This window comes from Molossus molossus, unplaced genomic scaffold (genome assembly GCF_014108415.1).
Source record: "Molossus molossus isolate mMolMol1 unplaced genomic scaffold, mMolMol1.p scaffold_m16_p_18, whole genome shotgun sequence".
Lineage (NCBI taxonomy): Eukaryota > Metazoa > Chordata > Mammalia > Chiroptera > Molossidae > Molossus > Molossus molossus.
Window position 1 is genome coordinate 38773765 of NW_023425353.1, and position 21789 is coordinate 38795553.

General features: G+C 42.5%; 1 protein-coding gene across 1 annotated transcript in view; it reads right to left on the reverse strand.

The window, feature by feature from the left end:
• Positions 1-21789, reverse strand: part of COL6A6 (collagen type VI alpha 6 chain) — a 103025-nt gene that overhangs the window by 76856 nt on the left and 4380 nt on the right. The window contains exons 3-9 of the mRNA XM_036267470.1: positions 20798-21418; positions 18866-19426; positions 17516-18073; positions 13146-13721; positions 10642-11211; positions 2613-2956; positions 2450-2528 (exon numbers count right to left, since the gene is read on the reverse strand). Coding sequence (XP_036123363.1) covers positions 2450-2528; positions 2613-2956; positions 10642-11211; positions 13146-13721; positions 17516-18073; positions 18866-19426; positions 20798-21418 — 3309 coding nt within the window. The remainder of the gene's footprint in view (positions 1-2449; positions 2529-2612; positions 2957-10641; positions 11212-13145; positions 13722-17515; positions 18074-18865; positions 19427-20797; positions 21419-21789) is intronic.

The window sequence follows — 21789 nt, forward strand, 5'->3', positions numbered from 1 at the left end:
AAACTTTTAGGGACTAACAGGGTTGACTTATTTTGCAAAGTAAGAACATTAAATAACGATAGTAATTAACCTGGCAATCATTATGGTGGAGGTTTATAAGGGGGAAAAAATCTCACGTCTGAGTATAAATTCCAGGGAATTTAAGAGTTATGAGAATCATGGAATTGTTGATTTGCAGGAAATAGTCATATGAGTATTATTGCAACTGCTTTTCTTAGGAGGGGGACTCCAGTCCTGCACCTTTCAGACTTGTTCAATAAATGAGTCATGTGATCTCAAATGTAGTGTCTTCAATTCCTAAAAGTAAATTAAGGAAGAAAAGACTGCAAAAATTGGGGACATAAATAATCACTGAATAGATTTTAGAGTATTAGATCTTTAAAAATTAAGAAACCAATTCAAACCCCAATCCACACAGAGGAGTTGGAGAGTCGTATCCGTCAGTGAGGCCCTTTTTCTCCTGGTCTCTTCCAGTTCCATGCTGATTGCATAGTTCACATGTGTAAAACAGCAGTTTACACAGCCTCAGATTAGGGAGGCTCTCCTAGGTCAACAGAGCACCGGTGCCAGTATCACCAGAATATGCCTGTTTAAATATGGGGCACCAGAGCTAGAGATACCCTTAACTATTTGCCACTTTTCAAAGAACGTGATGGCCATCATCCTTTCATCATTCTCCAAAGGTTCTGAACTTCTAAGGACATGAAAAATCTAGCTTCTAAAGTCGAAATCTATTTACTAAATTTTCTGTGGGAGTGGGAGGAATGGGAAATTTGGGTGTTCCAAGAGAAATTCCTGGAGAAAACTCTTATGTCGTCTATAAAAGATACATCTTTCCTCACAAAAGAGACAAAAGACAAACAAACAAAATCGAAGCAAAACCAAAAAAAAAACCCCCTCTACCCATCCAAACTAAGCACTCTAGGGTCCTGTTCATTAAAATGTCCATTAGAGCTCATAAAAGAAATGCCAAGACTTAATAGAATATGGAGAAAGCAGCTTCAGTAAATAAAGGGCAAAATAAAAATCCTTATCCTCCAGCTGTAAATTCAGTGACCTTTGCAATTTGTTTAAAGATTGAAGAGAGAGAAACAAATAGCAAAGACAAAATCCACTCAGCCCCTAATCCTAGGCTTGGAGGCAGATGTGTTGGGTCAGAGTATCAGGAACAGAGCCTGAGATAGTCATTTGGTGGCACGATTTATTGAGGAAGCACTCTCAGAAAAAAATGGGGCAAGAAAGCCCTGGCTGGTTTGGCTCAGCGGTTAGAGCGTTGGCCTGCGGTCCAGAGAGACCCTGGTTCAGTTCCCCTAAGAGCAGGTACCTCAGTTGCAGTTTGCCCCAGCCCCTGCAGGTGGCAGCCACTCAATGTGTCCCTTTCACATTGATGTTTCTCTCTCTCTCCCTCCCACTCTATCTGAACAAAAAATGGAAAAATGTCCTAAATGTCCTCAGGTGAGGATAAAAAAAAGAAAAAGGGTAAGGGAGGCAGGGCAGAGAAAGGAGTTTAGCAAGACAGCGTTTCAGCTGGAGTCTGGTGTCAGCCCAATCCTATAGGAACTTGGAGCATAAATAACACCACATGATGCTATTTTGAGGCAAAGGTTCAACTTGTTGTAATCTATCTGCTGCCACAGAAGGGATAGGGAGTAAACTTCCAGGTGAGGGGGCTCCCATTGACCAAGGGCAATTCCTCAGAGGAGGGGGACCTGTGAGTTGTTAGCAGCCAACACTCACATCTGGAGATGGGAGAACCTGGCTGGAGGAAGTCTGGGTGGGGCACTAACAGCATCCACTTACAGAAACGTTTTTTCTCTTCTTAGTCAAACCAGAACATTTGGATGCTATCTTCTTCCACTGATCCATATTTTAGCAAGAACTGACAATAAGCCAGATTGGGCACTGGTTCTTCAAGCCAAAAGTGTGATGCCAGAGTTTTAAAAACTCACAAACACCCTAGTTGGTCTATCTGCGGTGGAAGGAATGAACTGATTAGAAAGCCCTGAAACATGAGCCAATTTATCCGACACTTGCAACTCTGAAAGCTTTAAGGGTGTTGAAGAAAATAATCCCACTCTCCAGTTCTTTGGTCACAAAGAAATACATGGTTCACTTCTGCAGATAGTAAAGTAGTAGCAATATTAGATAATGTGAAGCAAGGTTAGACAGGAACATTCTCCAGGAAAGCTCAGGAAGAAGAAACAGTAATGAGAGTGAAAGAATAGGACTTTGTCCTCAGTGCTGTTTCATATACACAGGGCATGAGGCAAAGAGTAGATGCCAGGATGTTCTGAGAATTCATTCGCTCTGTCAAATCCATACAGAGTGGAAAGGCTGGCCAATTCAGGGTGGAGTGCCTGGAAACTTAAGAGCCAGAATTGAGTTCTGAGACTATAAAGTTAATAAACATCCCTTTCCTGCTCCCCCTCCCCCCCACCATGTTCAATACCTTCTTTTCTAAGCTCATCAGATTTTTGTTCAAGTTTTTCTATATCGTCATCTAATCCATCTGAAAATAAGAGGACCACCTAGGAAAGTATTCAAAAAAGAAACATGAGTAAAAATGAGGTCATTGCAACCACAGAGCAACAAACAAAATAAAACTAAGTTACCTTGCCCCGAGCGGCAGATTTATTCTGAAACACATCCCACAGGGAACTCAAGGAGTTTGCGTTGAGGAACGATGGTCCTTTAACTGTTACATCCTTCAAGCTATTCAGTATGTTTTCACTGTAGATCTCAAACTTTGGGAAATGTTTCTCCATGGCATTCGTCACTTGAAAAGCCATGCTGACTCGAGTCTCTGTGCCCACCTCGCAGCTGACCCCATTGAGGGAGCTGATGGCACGTAAGATGTCTGGGAGGTAGGTTTCAATCCAAGGTTGACCATCGAGGAAAGTCTGCCCCTTCTGCTGAGTTGAGATGTCAAATCCTACCACAATATCCACAAAACAATCTAGGATTCAAGGGAAAAACATATCTTATTAGATCAAATAATCCCCTTATTTGACTTGGATGCCATGTCTGAAGCAGGGACTTGGCATTCTTATTTCTATTCCAATTACAGAGTTGGAAAATGAGAGAGAGCATAAGGGAATAATGGCAGAGGCTCAGAATCACTCTTTCATAGCCTGTAAAAATATAAGTACATAGTATTATTATTTATTATTTTAAAAATAATAATTATTTATTATTATTATTATTATTATTATTATTATTATTATTATTTTAAATCCTCACCCAAGGACATTTTCCCATTTATCTTCAGTGGGAAGGAAGGAGAAAGGGAGAGGGAGAGAGCGAGGGAGAGAGAGAGAAATATCTATGTGAAAGAGACACATCGATTGGTTGCCTCCCACATGACCCTGACCAGGGCCGGGGACCAAATTGCAACCGACATATGTGCCCTTGACTGGAATTCAACCTGTGACTCTTGGGTCCTCAGGCCGACACTCTAACCACTGAGCAAAACCAGCCAGGGCAGTATTGTTATTTTTAGCTGGTATAAAATCTAGGCGATTCTATAACAATTAAAGTCCTAAAAGATTTTATTATGGGTATTGAAAAAGCTATGCAGAATCATTTAAATATCTAAAGTATATTGAGGAAATGTTAATAGTCTGAAATAGCAAATTCATATCACTCTACTTATCAATTCAGGTCATTCGACAAATACTGAATTATAAGGGAAATATAAAAACACTTGCATGGAGCAAGTCCTTTGGAAAAAGAAATCACAAAGAACTTGTCTAAAGGAATGATTTAATGACTTATCTTTCCAAAATACAATCTGCTTTTCCTTCGTGTTTTCTAAAATCCACTGAGAAAAGAAAAAGTAAAAAGACAGGCAAATGCCCCAAGAGATCCTTTGAGATCTTGCTTGGTTTAGGTCCTACAAGTAAAGAAACTGGACACCAAATTACCCACATTTAACCACGTCAAAGATAGTGCTGCCTTCAGAGCTCAGCCAGTCAGGAAGGCAAAGCTGTTGCCATTTGGGAGTTTAAGAAATATTTAGAGACGTATTGCATTAAAAATACTTTGCTCTTGCCTGGCTGGTGTGGCTCAGTGGATTGAGCATCGTTCCATGGACTGAAAGGTCCTGGTTTGATTCCTGGTCAGGGCACATGCCTGGGTTGCAGACTCGATCCCCAGCAGGGAGCGTGCAGGAGGCAGCAGATGGATGTTTCTCTCTCCCTTCCTCTAAATCAATAAAAATATATTTAAAAAAAAATCTTTAAAATGCTTTGCTCTTATCCTGATCAACTCCAGGGACATTTAAGCACTGGAGAAACTAGAAGGAGCTTGATATATTAAGCTGAGCCTCATAAAGGGAAGATAATTAGAGAAGAATAAAGTCAAGTGACATATACACTCTTCTTTCAAGAAAGAACTTCTAGCATAGCTAAAAACTTCACCCTTTTCCAATAAATTCAATACATACAGCTTGCTTGGTAAGTTAAGGGGGAGGAGTGCATATTTTTAATTTACTCTGTTTAGATCATCATTTTTTCAGATATTTGTTGTGTGAACATATGCCTGCCTTCATTATCTCCGGACACACTGGTCAGGGGAACATTTGCAAATCTTTGAAACTAAAATGTCACTTTCAATTCTTAAAACAAGGGCCAGTAACTTGATTCATTTTTAATGAGAAAAGAGTCAGGGCCTCGAGGGAAAATAAAAGCCTTATTTGATAATCAATTTTCACTATGACATTTGAAGTAAATCAATATGTTATCAAAAAAGTCTGAAAGGTGGGTTTTCTTATTTCACTGTATTTTGTTGGAAAAACAACCTCTTCTCCAATATTCAGAAAGTGAGATGAAGTGAAAGAAACCCAAATTCTTCTTGAATCTGCATCCTTTCATTTTTATCTTGAGACTGAAAGTTTCCCTCTTGGATGAACACTGTTTCAACTCCTGAACAGAAAATCATTCAGTAACCAAAATATGTTACTGCCTTCAAGAAAAATAGTCCTTGTGGAAAAAACACAAACATTGGCAAAAATGGCAAAATGTCATTGAGTGGTCCTGGGAACTGTCCCCCTATAAAAATGGAGTATTTATGTCTAAATTACTCAAAATACAATGTCTAGTAAATAAGTTCCTTGTGTTCCTTGAATTCAAATTGACAAATACTTTCATAACAATGTGATCCATGAAACAGAATATGGGGAGCAAGTCCAGAGTCAGCGGCTATGTGTCCAAATACAATCAGAGGAACTAGGTCATACTAAACATGTGGACTTTCACATAAGGGCCTTGAAAATCCCACAGAGACATCTGCTCTCAAGTAGGAGCCTTCAAAGTTAATAAGAGGCAGGGATGGTTTGGGGATTGAGCTAGAGAGAAGGCTAAAGTTGGATTTCCAAAGAGAAATGTAGGGTTAAATTAGGAGAGCAGGAGTGAGAATCGAAGGGGGCAATAAGTGCAAGGAAAGCTGGAAGGTGATTCAGAGGACTGGCTATAGAGGGTGATGAAAAGGAGAAGTCAAATTAGTGTCCTAAGCATTTGACTAGTCCTCACAAGCAGCATGTGGAAGCCTGGAGGGGGAGGTCTTGGAGGGGAAGGCACACTGTTTAGTGTTAGTCATGTACTAATCATGACTCTGTTACTGCTTAATAACTTGGCAAATCTCTTAAGCTCTCCCGGCATTCATTTTCTTGCCTACAAAAATAAGATTATATATTTCAAAATAAAAATACCAAAGAACAGAAAAGAATAGTCTTACCCTGCCAGACCCAAAAGCTGATTTTAATTATCTGACTTGTAAGAGAGTCTTTAATCAGAGTTGATGATGGCAGATTCTTATTAAGAAATACTGTCAGGACGGTAGGCTATATGAATAGGATTGGAAGACAGATTCTTGAGAAAATAAAGAGGCAAGTCACACTGGTGGTAGTTATTAGCAAGGATAAAAGATTTGTATGTGGTCCTTGAAAGGAGGGGTATCTTAGATTTTTTTTTTTAATTATCTAGAAAACATAGTTACTGTAAAGACCTAGTTTATATACCTCCCAGATTTGTTTGGACATTTATCCAATGGAGAGCCTTAGCTGCCATGATTGTTTGGTCTTCCAATGCTGTGTAGGGGTGGAGAGGGCCTTGACATGGCCTCCATCATGCTCACTGCAGTAGGGCCCCAATAATTCTGGTGCCCGTGACCAACCCAACTGTACTCACAAAGAGTTCTGGACCCTTCCACCACGCCACAGACATAAAGCACTGTGGGTTCTGTATCTGATTTCCCCAAAGGGTTGGATAACACAACACAGTAGGCTAGGAGAATTCACTCTCCATAGAGTAAACTCTGACCAATAAGAGGCCATAGATGGGGAAAAACTGGCAGATTAAGCCTCTCCTTTATTCCTAGGAAGGACTGGTCTGTACAGTGGTTCTGTATGGCTTCCTTGGTGTTCACAACCAACATGCTGATTATGCTTTCTCAAGAAGCTGTGTCTAGCTTGGTAACATACACCTTGTATTACCTTCTTCCCTTTCCTGTACTAATTCCCCTCCACTGACTCTTGCTTCCTCTAAAGTATTAACACATAAAGTATTCGCACAAACTTTGCCTTTAGCTCTGTTTTCTAGAGAACCCAGTAAAGACAGGAACATATTATAGAGATCCTTGTCAAGAAAAGCTGGAAATGACCATTGAATTTTCCTTATAGTTCCCACAATCCTTGAATCAAATGCTGAGGGCGTCTCTTACCTCACCTTAATCAGATTGGTCTTTTGCTTAATCTCTGTGATTCATCATCTATCCATGATGATGCAAAAGATAAGAGGTACTCTTGAGTCTCTGGCTACCTAATTATGGCTCCACGCCAAGGAAAGAGGCAGGACTTTCATATCCTGAGAACTGCCTGGTCTTCTCTAGGTAGTCAGAATAGCCAGGCTCAAAGAAAAATCAGGAAAATAACCATGAATGAAGGTTAAACAACAAAAAACAAAAAACAAAAACCCAGACTTTGGAGTTTAGTATCTTAGGGGAATCTGGTATATGTTGAGATATTAAATATGAATATAGCTGTAAAATATTGCTAAAATGTTAAAGTTCCCAATCCAAGGAACTCAGTATATTGTCCTTCTGGGAATCAACTCATCATTCCATGTATTCTGTATGTATAAGACCACTTCCATATACCCTCGGCAACACTCTGTGAAAGTTAGTAATACTCACTGAGCATTTACCACCTACCTTCCATTTATGATCTTACTTATCCTCATGAAACACAGACTAAGTTAAGAACTCTTCTAACATTCATTCTGCTGCCCACCCAGTGTGGCTCAGTGATTGAGCATTGACCCATGCACCAAGAGGTCACTGGTTCGATTCCCGGTCAGGGCACATGCCCAGGTTATGGGCCAGATCACCAGTGGGGGGCATGCAGGAGGCAGCCAATCGATGTCTCTCTCATCAATGTTTCTATCTCTCTCTCTTGCTGAAGAGGAAGCCGTGACAAAGCAGCTTGCCCACGGTCTCACAGTTATTGCTGTGGATCTCACACTTGCAATTCAGATCTAGGCCTGTCTGGAGTCCATATGCCAAATGACCTTGTTTTACCACTTCCTGGGTGGCCAGCGATGGTAGGTCAGGTAGGTTACTAGTTCTGCTACTAGGCTGTGAAGCTGGAGGTGACAGCTTAGCAGCGAGTGGTTTCCTTAGGGAGCAGCAGCTTATGGAAACGATTTCAATGTACAAACCTATGATGTCCTAAGTTCCAGATATAAATTGGTGAAGCAGAATGCTGAGACATTATTTCTTTATAACTATCAGCATCAGATACTCTAGGCAACTATATAAAACACAACAACAAGCAGCTTAATTGAACAAAAAGCTGGGTTGGAGTCAGACAGACCTAGGTTTTAAAATTTGCTTTGACTGTTACTTCCTGTATGCTCTGGATCAGGTTAGCAATATTCCGTTGAGTCCCATTTTCCTTATTTATAATGGAGAATAAAAATATAAACCACATATAGGTTTTGGGGAGAATGTAATGAGATTATGCACTTAAAATGCCTAGAGCACCATGCCTGACCCTTTGTAGATGCTTAAGAAATACAATCCTTAGTCATTTCCCTCAAAACTCCACACAACTGACCTTCCTTTCACACATATTAAATCACAGTGTACAATCAGAGAAACAGAGATGATGTAACGTTCACTAATGAGAAAACTAAGAAGGGATAGTGACATCTCCAAAATTATTCGAATTTTAATAGAAGCAAAACTAGATGTTTAGGCTGTAAGTCTGATTTGCTTTGAGCCACACCAAGCTACTGTCTGATTTTCTTGGGTTCTGAGTTTATAGTTTAAGAAGAAAAGGCACCCTCTAATATATTTGCAGATGCCTTTGAAGCTCTATCAGTGTTCATTCCAGCCTCATCAGTCCTCAGCCCACGGCTTGGCTACAGAGACCTCACATTCTTGCTTGCTGCAGTAATGACTTCAAGTTTATCTTAGAGTACTTTCCGTATTTATTTATTTATTTTTACACTTGTGACTGTTTCCTTTAAAGATAACTCACTCATTACTTGGAGCATACACTCCTGGCTTTGATTTTCCACATGGTTTTCTTTTACTCTCTCAAGTAGAGACTAGATGGTTCCAAGATAATTTTCTGCCTAATCATTGGAAATGGGTATGTCCATGTGAAGCAGGAAGTTAACGTAAAAGGTTTGACTGAAGTCACCAGACACACTCCAAAGTATGGGGAGATCATGAGGCAGGATTTACAAAGGCAACAGCCCCTGATCAATTATAGGACTGTTAAACTTCAGCCTACACATTGGGTCTTATAAAAGGTTCGAACTTGGGAGTTCAGAAAAGCATTCTTGGAGAGAGCTGTTGATGTGTGGTGAGCTCTTCCACCACACACACACACACACACACACACACACGGAAAAGAGGTAATTTCCTTTTTAAGTCAAGAGAGACGAGCTTTAAGAGATTAACTTGGAGATCACATAAGCCTGGAATTCTAAAGTATGAGATCCAGACGGCACGCTGCTCTCTGCAGAGGAGAGGTGGTCATGCTGGAGCCAGGGGACCCATAACTTCCAGTTTATCAGGGAAATTGATAAGTAATTGTTTCCCATGGAGCTGCTGTGGCCATGTGTAGGAAAGAGCTGTTCTGGGCTCCTCTAATCTCCTGTCTAACAAGGCTACCTGGGAGGGCAAAGAGATGGCAGTCGAATAAAGCTGAAAGTATCACCAGATGCTCAGAGGCTGAGGAAGGCACAAGGGACATCTGGAATCAAGACATGCTTATCTTCCTCGAGGGAACAATAGTAGAAAGATCCCCTGACAACTGTGCTTTGGTGGGGGTGGAGATGATGGGGGCCAGGTTGGAAAAATCTTTGATGGACCCAACTTGAGACATGGACTACTGTCAAAAATAACCAACTTCTGACAACTTCCCTGTACCTCTTTAGCTCTTCTCCCTTCCCCAGCCCATTCTGGGGCAGCCAGAAAGCATGATTAGCAAGAAGAGGGCAGGGCCATGGAGAAGGGGGTAGAAATGAGAGGTGGGAGCAATGGGTAAAATGCAGCCACACGTGGCCTCTTCTCGGGACAGGTGAACAGCCTGTGACAGCTGGCTAGGAAAGCTGAGTCACTTTGAACGAAGTTTGAAGTTTTAATCATTATACTGGGATGGACCTATTAATTGCCAAAAAGAGGTACACTTATCTCCTGAAAGTGAATAGGGGCAAGAGAGGAGCTGGCCCCTATGAATAAATTTCATGGGTCAGTGGTAGATAATAATAGAGTACTTTATAATTACATCCCTGGTGTCATGTTTAATCAAAGTAAAGTTTAACTATTCATTTTCTCATTTAAGCTTCACAATAATCTTTCAAACTAGGCGCTGCTATTGTTCACATTTTACAGATGAGAAAATTAAACTTATAGAAGTTAAGAAACTTGTCCAGTGAAAAATGACCATCAATCGGGGATTTGTAGCCAGGTTGCCTGTCCTCAAACTGCCTCTTAACAACCATGTAAGCTTTTCTCTCCCTGGTAAAAATCCAAGGTTAATGTATACCATTCTACAGAATCATGGCCAACCTTTTGGGCACTTTTATAAAAGTAGAAAAAGTTATCTTTCTTTTAAAACCTTTTCTTCCAACTGTTGGGGGAAAAATGTGAAAATGTGTTGAGTTTTTAGAAGTTGTTTACCAACTTTTGCAGTGAAGTTTTGTAATAAAGATATAACCCTCTACAGACATTCCCTACTTCCCTGTACTGCAGCCCTTGGAAGCTCTGTAGGTCCTACTGCCAGGCAACCAAAATCTGTCGAATAGTTTTTTTCTTTGATACATGTTTTCCAGCCTCTGAAACCAACTGGATTGTCAACAAAGGCTTTTTCCTCACAGCTTCTGAACTTGAAGGATTCCCATTCACAAAGAGGCATGCTTTCCCAGGAGATAGGGAGGAAAAAAAGACAAGTCTCTCAGATGCCCTGTTTCTCAATCCACAAGCCACAAAAGATGCTTGATAACTGTGAAGATTTCAATTTGAAATCCAGGGGCACACATCTAAATCCTCCCACCAGGCATAAACAGAGCTTGAGGAAAATGTCAGCGAAGACAGGGGAGGCATTAAACATGAGGAACACATCTGAATACTTACTGCTGTCACCCTTCGAGGTACAGATGCTGCGAATTATCCTTTTCTTGACCTTCTTCAATTCATCGAAGTTTTGAACCGTAAGTTTCTTACTTGCGGTCCCGGTGATCTGAATGAGCTGCTGGTCATCCACGCTCCCGATGCCCACGGTGTAAATGTCAATCCCTTTGCGTCTCAGGTCTTCAGCGGCCTGAGCCACCTCATCTTGGGACTGGCCATCTGTGAGGACCAGCAACACCTGTGGGGTACCTGTATTTATCCGGCTGCCCATGTCTGGCCGGAAGTAACTCCCCACCATCTGGAGTGCAGCGCCAATGCTTGTGTAGCCAAAGATCTGCTGGATGTTTTCAATCTGAAGCAGTATCTCCTTTTTGCCCATGAACTTTCCCAGTGGAAACTCTGCCCTATAGGTATGGCTAAACTGGGCTGCTCCTACATGCACTCCGTTGGCACTGACAGCAAAGTCTTGAACAACAGATGCCAGGAACGCCTTCATCTTCTTGAAGTCATCTGGATGGATGCTATTCGAACCATCCATGAGGAAAACTACATCTACTTTTTCAATTGCACAATCTACAAAGAAGAGAAAAAGGAACAACAATAAAAAATTAGGCTGTTCTTTCTTTCACCCAGGCCAAGTAAGCTAAGTCTTTGCAGCTATATAGAAATGGTATTTCTGAAAGTGGTTTCTTATCTTATGATACCCAGTGGTTACATTAATTGGAGGATAAAAACGATCGGTTCATAAAGGTGGCCCTAGGCATGACCAGCTCTCACATCTTTTTGTGCTTCTCTGAGCTTTTCCCATTGTTTTTACACCATTTTCTTTTCCAAGATGCCAGGAAACTGGGGTGGAGGTACTGCAGAGGACTTGTTCTTATCTGCACTCTAGCCTTAGCCCTTCTGGAAATCACAGTGACTGTAGTAGCACAGCAAGAAAAATAAAGTAGCACACATCTGTTTAGAGCTTCAAACAAAGAGACCAATAGTCTGTAATACTGACTTGGCCTCCCTGGCCAGTTGAGCCAATACATGCTTTTCTGTTTATTAAGACAAACTGCAGTGTTAAAATCATGTCTTCTGACCTATATTTTGTCAGCTTTCCTTTTCATCAGCCCCCTTTTTGGTGCACATAGGCAAAAAGATCTACTTAAGGATACTCTTTTGAACAAACAATGCAGTTATAGTTTAGAGATGCTTCCTCTGTGTTAACACAGAAAACGCAAACCAAAAAGACTAGGAAAGGCCATTGCCAGTGAATGAGTTATGCTTGGCCCATGCTCTTGTGTATCCCTTAGCCTTCTGGTAATCATTAATATTTCCCTGAATTCCCCAGAGGGCTCACCACTGACCTAACTCACTTAAATCTCATTTTAGCCTTGTGAAAAGTTAAAGGTGTCTGAGAGTCCTACAGTTGAGATATGCAAGAAAGAGAGGAAAAGAAATATGATAAATAGATCCTTCAGGAATTGGTTAACTTATTAAATTTCTTTGTTTCAGATTCAAATAAAGGACAGAAAGTCTTTTCTTCTGCCTGAGGAAGAACTTCCCATTTAAAAATGCAATGTCAACTTCTACAGTGAACTTGAACAGGCCAGAGAGATTTTTAGGTCTTGGCCACCAGAAGGTAGGAGATTTGTCCCAGTTTTCAGTAAGACAGAGTTTGTTAGTTTTGTGAAAGAAAAAGATAGTAGCTGCATTCTTAGGAGGCTATGCATATGAAAGCCAGAAAAGTTAACTAAAAAAAAAACTGCACCAAGATGTTAAAATCCTAGATTAATAGTAATTCAGCTAATAAAACATACTCAGTATTTTTAGTACCCTACTTTTAATAAAAATAAGGAATTTTAAATTACCATGATCTCCCTTTGGAATGGTGTAAAATGACAGCTGAATGAATGAATGAACTCACACATATGTACATACATACATATATACATACACACACAGGTACGTATATACATTCATAAATATAGCAATGCAACCTCCAGATGCTGGAATGGGAAGTCCAGGGCAAAGAAAGTCCTGCTGTACACTGTTCTGGCAACATCTGAGACTGGAACAGAATGTTTGTTATTGGGCTCCATGTTTTAAACTAGCTTGTGTCATAATAGAAATAGGTGAAGAGACCAGGACCTTCAGCCTGCAGAAGAGAACACCACAGGCAGGGATCGCTTCTTGTGGGGAAGAGATGGAATTTGATTTCCTGTGTAAAGAGCGGGAAGAGCCACCGCTGGATGGAAATGACACGGAGACAAATCAGTGCCCCGATAAATAAAGCTTTACTCAAAAAGAAGGTGAATTCCCCAGCATTAGAAGAGGTTAGGCAGAAGGGAGGAGGAATGTTGTAGAATGTATTCCTCTTTAGGGAGGAGGCCCAAGGAGATGTCCTACAACACGATTAGTGCGTCTGTCCTGTTTGGGGAGCTTGCTCCGGAGGGATCTTGTTTTCTCCCTTATTTGGACCTCTGCTGATAATCAAGACAAACTTAATTGACAAAACTTACCTACTTTTGAAGTGTTGCACATACTTTCTGACACATTTGAAAATATCCCCTTCAGGCCTCCAAAAGTCTCCACGAAGAAGTACTTGTCACTTGATCCTGCCATGGCTAGCAGCTCCATGGGGTTAGCACCAGCGATCCCCACAGCCAGGACCAGAATGCCTTTGTCTCGCAAGGCCTTGGCTGTGGCATTGAGCTCTGCTGTATCGTGAGATTCCCCGTCGGTGATCACGATGAGGACTTGGGGGATCCCTCGGTGCAGGCGGCTGCCACGGGCTTCAGTGAACATGTGGTCTGAGAAGCCTAGTGCCTCGGCAGTGTACGTGTTGCCCCCAATTATCTGGTCACTCTGGAGTGCTGAGATCACCTGTGATTTTGTGCCAAGGTCATTCAGATAAAATAGTACCTGTGGGTCATCAGCATACTTCATAGCCCCAAATTGGACCTGATTCTTGCCAACATCAGTTTTTTTCACCAGGTTTATCATGAAATCCTTCATGATATTATATTCATCATGGTCAATGCTACCAGAGCTGTCAATTACAAATACAACGTCCAAAACTTCAATTCGCTTGCATTCTAAGGGGAAGAGAAAGGAAAACCACAAGCTTAGCTTTGGACATCATGGAAACTCACCTCCCCTTGCCTGCTTTTTAAGTGCCAGTGTCTCCTCTCCGTGGGATCAAGCTGTATATTAGGATGTTCATCCCTTAGATAACATACACAATGCATACAGACTGGTGTTCACGGTGTGTAGTAAAATTCAATTAGGTGAGTTTTTAGGACAAGGCTAATGTCAAGTTAAGCCTTCGGTAAGGGGACATGCTTTCGAACTGGAAAAAAAAAATCACGATTCTGTGGAAATTTTCCTGTATAAATGGTTCCTTCAACATGAGTTTTTATTTATACAAATTTGTCTGTTTAAACCCTGAGGGTTCATGAGATTTTATTCTTAAACTAAGCCGGGGGAAAATGACCAAGTAAAAATGAATTTGGCAACACTGTTTATTTTGTCATGGTTATATGATAGCTGACTTTCCAAGGTTATATATTTTCCCCCTTTCTGACATTCCAGAAACATTATCTATTTTCATGATGGGGACTCATCCTAGAAATCAGCCCATTTCGTACTAGACTGAAGTAGCGTTTTATTCCTTGGGTCAACGCCATGGGAAAGAAAGGCCGGAAAGATCCAATTAATACTTAAGCCATGTGTGTGCAGCACATTCTGTGTACAGTGCAGACGTCTAAACTCCAACTCATTCATTCTGGAGAAGTGGGTTTGCGAGATGTTGCATGACTCAGTCCTCACGCAGCACAGCGACTTGGCAGGCCTTACAAAGGTATGTTTCGAATGCTAACTCATCCATTCTGGAGAAGTGGAGTTGTGAGGAAGTATTTCCCCCCACACACACCAGATGTTCACCCCATTTCCTTCTTTTGCCAGCCACTTCTTGCTATGTGGTAGGCCTATTGAAAACCCTGGGGCCAATATATTTACTCCAATGACTTCAAGGAAGGCTGTGTGGAGATAATAGAAAATATCTAAGTGGTCTCTGTTTGCAGTTCCTGATACCGAGTTCCTGAAACCCTTGTGATTTCTCGGGTGATAGGAGTGTCTTTTGTTCTAATGAGGTGACTCTGGGTAGGCCCCTACTGTGTGTTTCTTTCCTGTTGTCTCCTGGAAAGAAAGGCTCCTGGCTGAGGGCCAGTCACCAGAAAGAGCAAGCTTGGGGTTTTTAGTCCTCCCAACCCCCATTTTCTTGAGAAGGTAGAAGTGCTGCAAATGGAGTTAATGATGGGTCATCCCAAATGGATGGGGTTCAGAGAGCTTCAGGGTTTGGTGAACACATGCAGGTGCTGGGAGAGTGGGGTGCCTGGAGACGGCATAGAATATGCTACATACGCACGGAAGCTCTGCACTCTTCCCTCATCACGTGCCCTATGCATTTCTTCCATCTGGGTGCCCCTCTGGATCCCTTGGCATATCCTTTAATACACTGGCAGAGGAGTTCTCCTGAGTTGAGCCACTCTAGCAAATTAATCAAACCCAAGGAGGTGGTGGTTGAACCTCCCACCTATGGTCAGAAGCACAGGTGATAACCTGGGCCTATGACTGGTGTCTAAAGTGGGGGTGGGGGGCAGTCTTAGGGGAGCAAGCCCTCAATCTGCGGAATCTGATACTATCTCCAGGTAGACAGTGTCTGAGTTGAGTTGAATCTTTGGACACCCTGCTGGTATCTGAGAACTGCTTGTTGATATGGGGAAAAAACTTCCACACATTTGGTGACTAAAAGGACTGAGCCGGGTCCTGACCAGTTTGGCTCAGTGGTTAGAGCGTCGGCCTGCGGCCCGGAGAGACCTGGGTTTGGTTCCCGCTAAGGGCACGTACCTCGGTTGCAGTTTGTCCACGGCCCTGGTGGGGTCGTGTGGGTGGTGACCACTCGATGTGTCCCTTTCACGTCGATGTTCCTCTCTCTCTCTCTCTCTCCCTCCCACTCTATCTGAACAAAATATCAAAAAATATCCTCGGGTGAGGACTAAAAAAAAAAATAAAAAAATAAATAAAATAAATAAAAGGACTGAGCCGGCGGGGGGGGGCACATCCACAACACAAGGCCAGTGTAGAGCGAAACAGCTTTATGGCACGCGCCCGGGTGCAGGTGTGCTGAGCTGAGAAGAGCTCAGCATCAAATTTGTTTGTTTTCTGGCTTCTATAGACACAAACTACAGAAAGTACAAAAAACTACATAAAAAACAAACAAACAAACAAAAAACTGCATCCTCTTGGTGCTGCATAATTGGTGCCGGGGCTGACACAAGCTGTCTCAGAGGTAAGGAGTCTGCTTCAGCAGGGGTCTGGGCCATCACTAATCGCTTTCTTTTTATGGTCCCTCCAAGTTTCCCAAGGCCATCATCAACCCCTTATCTTTATGTCTCCTTTGGGTTTCAGTCCCGGGGATTTTTAGAAAACTGCTTGGGTGTTTACGTGCAGAAATAACTGGTTGGAATGGAATTTAGTTTTGTTAAAACATGATTAACCGTTTCAGTGACCAGAAGTGCCAGAAGTGAAGTGTGCCATGTGAATGTAAAGAGGACAGTAGGGAAAGAAACAGTAGGGAAGAACTGAGTTTTTCCTTATGTAGGAAGGGAAAACAAACAAACAAACAAAAAAACACCTAAGTTTTTTTTTCTTGATAGGTTTGTTCCAGAAAAGAAGAAAGTATGTTCTTCTGACCTTCCGCTGCCCTGGGGAGCCTGCTGGGATTACCCAGAGGACTGGGGGTAGATGGTTCAGGGTTGAGCACCCTTCAAAGAGCTCAGATTTGCTCTCAGTGGAATTACCGGGAAGTAAAATCTAGGTGTGTTTCTTTTACCATAAAACACAGACCACGATCAACCTTCTAGTGGGAGTTGAACAAAATGGTTATTTGAATAATAGAACAATGTTTCTCACTTCCTGCAAAACTCCACTGAGACCATCTCCTTCAGAGATTTTTCAGAATGCTTCTGTCATCAAGCCCTGCGAGTCACAGTACAAGTAAGTTCCTTATCTTTGCAGGACTTTTATTTCATCACTTCATTCCTCTGTACTTTCAGGAGAGGAGGATTGGGACTTTACCATTTACTTCCTTTGAAGCATCCACTGCTCAAGTCCCCCTACTATAGTCCTCCTTTATAGGGTTTAAGAAATACCAATGCATTTTCACAAGAATCATCTCATTTTATACAAATAATAGTTTTTTTAAAACTGTAAAATAAACCAACATAGAGTAAATACTAGGTCAAAGAGAAGCTACCTTGCCCAGCAGGGTCAGCCCCTTTGTGACCTGCCTTGACAGCCCACACGTAGCCCAAGGTCTCTGGCTGGGCCCTTCACCTCAAGGTGAAACCGACCCTGTGGTACACTTCATGCCAGAGTCCCCATGGGATCCGGCTGAAGCGAGGCTCCAGCTAAGACCACATTCCTGCTTAGTTCTTACCCGTGCTCTGTCCTGCTTTCCTTACTTCCCTTCTAAAAACACCTCAATACACCACATCCACAAGACCCATCTCAGCTTCTGACTCTGCGGAACCGCCTAAGACCCAGTACAATACTCTTTTTCTTAAATGGAGGCCTCATCACCGTAGTGCTCTTTGTCTACAAATGGGAAAGACTCTAGCTGGACCCAAACTGTTCCTTACTGACTCTTTAATTCAACGGTTCTGTGGAAGAAAGTCACATTTCATATGTAGGTCTAAAGCCATTCGGATAAACATTTCAATTAAACAAAAAACTTACAATGTTCAAATAGCAGTCTACTTCAGAAATCATAACTAACGTGGACCCATGGTGTTTGGATAGCTCCACTAGTGGATATGCCCAGGCCTACCTTCACGGGGGCTGCATATTCCAAAAACAAGATCATCTTCAATGCGCTGCAGAATGTCAAAATTCTCAACATAAAAAACCATGTCTGGCGTCCCGCTGATCTCCTCCAGCTGGGTGACATTGGAGCCGAACACTCCCACAGAGTAGATAATTATGCCGTCTTGCCGAAGTGCTACCGCTGGGTCCTTGACGATATCATGAGCTTCCCCATCTGTGATGAGGATGAGAAACTTCCTGATATTGGGCCGGGCCCCCTTGGTGGGGCTGAAGTACTGAGACACGAAGGTCAGGGCACTACCAGTCATCGTGGTTTGTCCAATGTGAGCCATTTGGTCTATGGCATCTGAAATTTCGCTCTGGGACGTGTATTTGTTGAGCGGAAACTCCTCCTTATTGATGTCACTGAACTGGACAACGCCGATTTGCACCCGATTGGCCCCGATCTGAGATTTGCTCACCAGGTTCTTCATAAATGTTTTCATTTTGATGAAGTTCTCAGATCCTATACTGCCAGAACTGTCCACCAGAAACATGATGTCAGCTTTCATCTCTTTGCAGGCTGCATGGGAGAAAGTGAAATGTTTACTCATGTAAAAAAAAAAATTGAGAGCAGGAATATCCAAAACACAAAAAAATTCTATATTGAAGTTAAACGTGTGCTTGGCAAGGATGGTCAGCAGGTACATGAAGCATTGGAGGCATTAAAAGTGACTATTTGTTATTTAGTAATATGCTTTAGTATGTTAGTCAGGGCCCCTCAACCTCAGGACTATTGACACTTTGGGCCGATCATTTTCACTGTGGAGGGCGTTCCGTGCATTGCAGGATACTGTGGAAGGCTTAGCAGTATCCCTGACTTCTACCCACTAGATGCCAGTGGCACTCCCTTAGTTATGACAACCAGAAATGTTTCTAGACATTGCCAAATGTCCCCTAAGGGCACAAAATCCCCCCTGGTTGAAAACTACTGATATAGCTCTAAAAGATTTCATAAAGGTTTTGTTAAAAGGCCATCTAAATAAACCTGAAGTATTCCTTAAAATAAGAAATCACTTGATCACTTATACACCCGGTATCTAAGCACTTATCTATCTATGATAGCAGGGATTTGTGGGAAGAAGCTAATTAATACTTATAAGGGAGAACACCACCAAATATCTTTATGCCTCAGATATGAATTAGAACAACAGTATAATGGGACCCTGGTTTTGTTCTGGAAACAAACACAGCTACACACGTCAACACATCTCAACCCAGAAATTCATGTTGTTTCTGCAAAACTGCAACATCAAATATTGCAGGAAGGCCACCTGTGAGCTGAAGTCCAAAGGTAAAGCTGCCATTCTCCTACCTTCTTCAGTACAGATTTCTTGGACAACTTGGTTTCTTATGTCTTTCAAAGCGTCAAAGTTGTGCACGTAGTACACTCTCTTTGCCTCGCCTGTAATTTCTTGCAGCTGTGTTTGGTTGGCCTCCTTGACCCCGATGGCATAAACACGGATGAGCTCCTCTCTCAGTCTTCTAGCAGGCTCCGAGACGCTATCCTGGGACATGCCGTCTGTCAGGACGACCAGATGACACGGCACTCGGTTTCCTCGCTGCTGCTTTGCTTTTTGCAGCAGTCCCAGTGTGAAATTCAGGGCAGCACCTGTTTTTGTATTCCCACCCATCTGCCTCATGTTCTCAATAGCCTTCCCCAGATCGTGCTTGTTAGAGTATTTATTGATCTCAAATTCCAAGTCCCAGCTGTCAGCGTACTGAACGGCCCCCACCCGCACCTTCTGGGGAGCGATGTTGAACATCTTTACGACCTCTGACAGGAAGGTCTTCATTTCTTGGAAGTCTGTGTCCTGGATGCTCCCGGAGCCATCAATGAGCAGGTAGATGTCTGCTTCTTCAGTGTCCACACAGCCTGAAAGGGAACCAAGAAGCTGAGCGTGGCATTGGGCATGTGGAAGAATTGGGAGCAGACAGTAAGAACAAATATGAGCATCTTCAGATGGGAAAATGGGAAACAGCTCTAGGCATAAAAGACATGAGACATGCTCTGCTAGCTTAACCTAGGGGACTCTGAGCACCAGAGGGACCACATGAGCTTCTTTTGACAGTTTAAGACTATGTCAATAATTCTCTGCCAGGAGTCAAGGTAAAGCAGGATATAGAAAAAGATTAGAAAGGAAACTTGGAGATGCTTTTCACAAGTCACTTCTCTCATCAGCGAATAACTTTTGCAAAAGTCAAGTGGTGTGTTGTGAAATGGAGACAGTGTTTAACTGAACATTGTGGACAATATGAGCTCTCTGTCTTGAAACCTTGAACAAATTATTTACTCCTCTTTCACTCCCAGGCAGTTAACAAAACTGGGGATGTTGCCACTGATCTTAATTGTGTAGGACAATGGCACTTTTAACAAAGTCCTCACCCAAGAATATTTTTCCATTGATTTTTTAGAATGGAAGGGAGGGAGCGAGAGAAACATCCATGTGAGAGAGACACATCGATTGGTTGCTCCCGTATGACCCCGACCGGGGCTGGGGATCAAACCCACAGCCCAGGTAAGTGTCCCTAACTGGGAATCAAACCTGCAACACTCAGTCTGCAGGCCAACACTCTAACCGCTGAGCCAAACCAGCCAGGCCGACAATGGCACTTTTATTGTAAACATGCTATAAATATTTGTTGAAGAATGTATCCATATGTACTTACATGTGTATATACACACACAAAATATTTATAGAGCATACATGTGTATACATAAAATATATAACAGACATCCTCTGTCTCTCTAAACTCAGATACTAGACTATACTTGACAACAAATTAATGACAAAGTCCTCAATCCAAATCATGTTCATTCTCTATGTTGGAAGTTGAGGATGCGGGTAGAGGAGAAAGGAGAGAAAAGTCACTAAAAGGAAAAGAAAAAAAACGAGGAAAGAGCAGGGGAACATGTGAGGCAAAGGAAAGGGTAAAAAAGTGAAGGGAGAAAAATAGCAGAGTGGTGTTCTGGGGTGTTTGTAAGTAACAGCGAACCTAACTGAGGCTGCACAAAACAGGGGGTAAAAAGGAAAGTCCTTTTGACCCATTCCAGCGTCCCTGGAGCTTTTATCTCCCCCTCCCCACCCCCGTTACATTTCAGGTGGTCAAGGTCAAGAAGGAAATTAGAACCTTATTCTCACTCCCTGCCTCACACCCCACCAACTGCTCTTGTTGATAGAATACCTAAAAGACAAGGAAAAAAGAGAAAGGATTGAATAAAACCTCTCTCAGCAAAACACTTTACCGGATTTGAGGGTTTCGGTCCGTTCTGAAAAGACAGAGACTGTGTGCGTTATTTGGTTCCGCAGCTTCTTCAGAAACGTCTGGTTGTGGGCAGCCAGGTCTGAGAAGGTCTTCAGCTTGGAGACATACTGCTCGGCGGGGTGCGATGCGATCTTTTCCAGCTGGGTGTCGCTAGCACTGTCTATGCCCATGGTGAAGATGGCCACTCCCTGGCGCCGGAGGTTCAGGGCTGCCTTGGTCACGTTGTCTTCCGATGGTTGGTGGGTCACCAGCACGGCAATCTGGGGCACTCCCTGATTCTTCCGACTGCCGTTCTGTACACTGAAGACCTCCTCCCCGATCTTTCTGATGGCAGCTCCGGTGTAGGCCTTCCCAGCCTGGGGAGAGAGGTTCTGTATATACTGGAGAACCTCCGACTTATTGATGCCCCTGCTCAGTGAGTTTATCACCTGTGTGTCATTGCTATAGGCCACAAGGCCAACCCTCATGCAGTTTTCCTTTATGTCAAGAGCAGATACACTTTCTTCTAGGAATTCTTTAAGATAGTCCATGTTCTCCTGGCTGTCATTGACGGACACATCCAACAGGAACACAACGTCGGCCACGGAAGGGCCTTGGCAAACTGTGTGGGCAAGGACGGAAGAACAGTTTTAGCTGGAGGTTCAGCATCTCTGCCCAGCATTAGAAGGCATGGAGATCGCCTACCAGAGCTTGGTTATGCACTTAAAGAAATAAGGAGGTATACAAAATTATTACAAAGATGGTATCAGAGGGTCCTGGGTTCAAATAGTGGATCTTAGCTAAACTCCCAGCTCAATGTCCTCCTCTATAAATTGGGAACAATAGAAATATTGACCTCACAGACCTGCTATGAGAATTAAATGAGATAAGGTGTTTAGCATGGGGCCTGGTACATAACAGTCATTCAGTGAACAGCAGTTACTACCATCATATTAAAATCATTAAGCATCATCGCTGTTGAAATCAGCATAG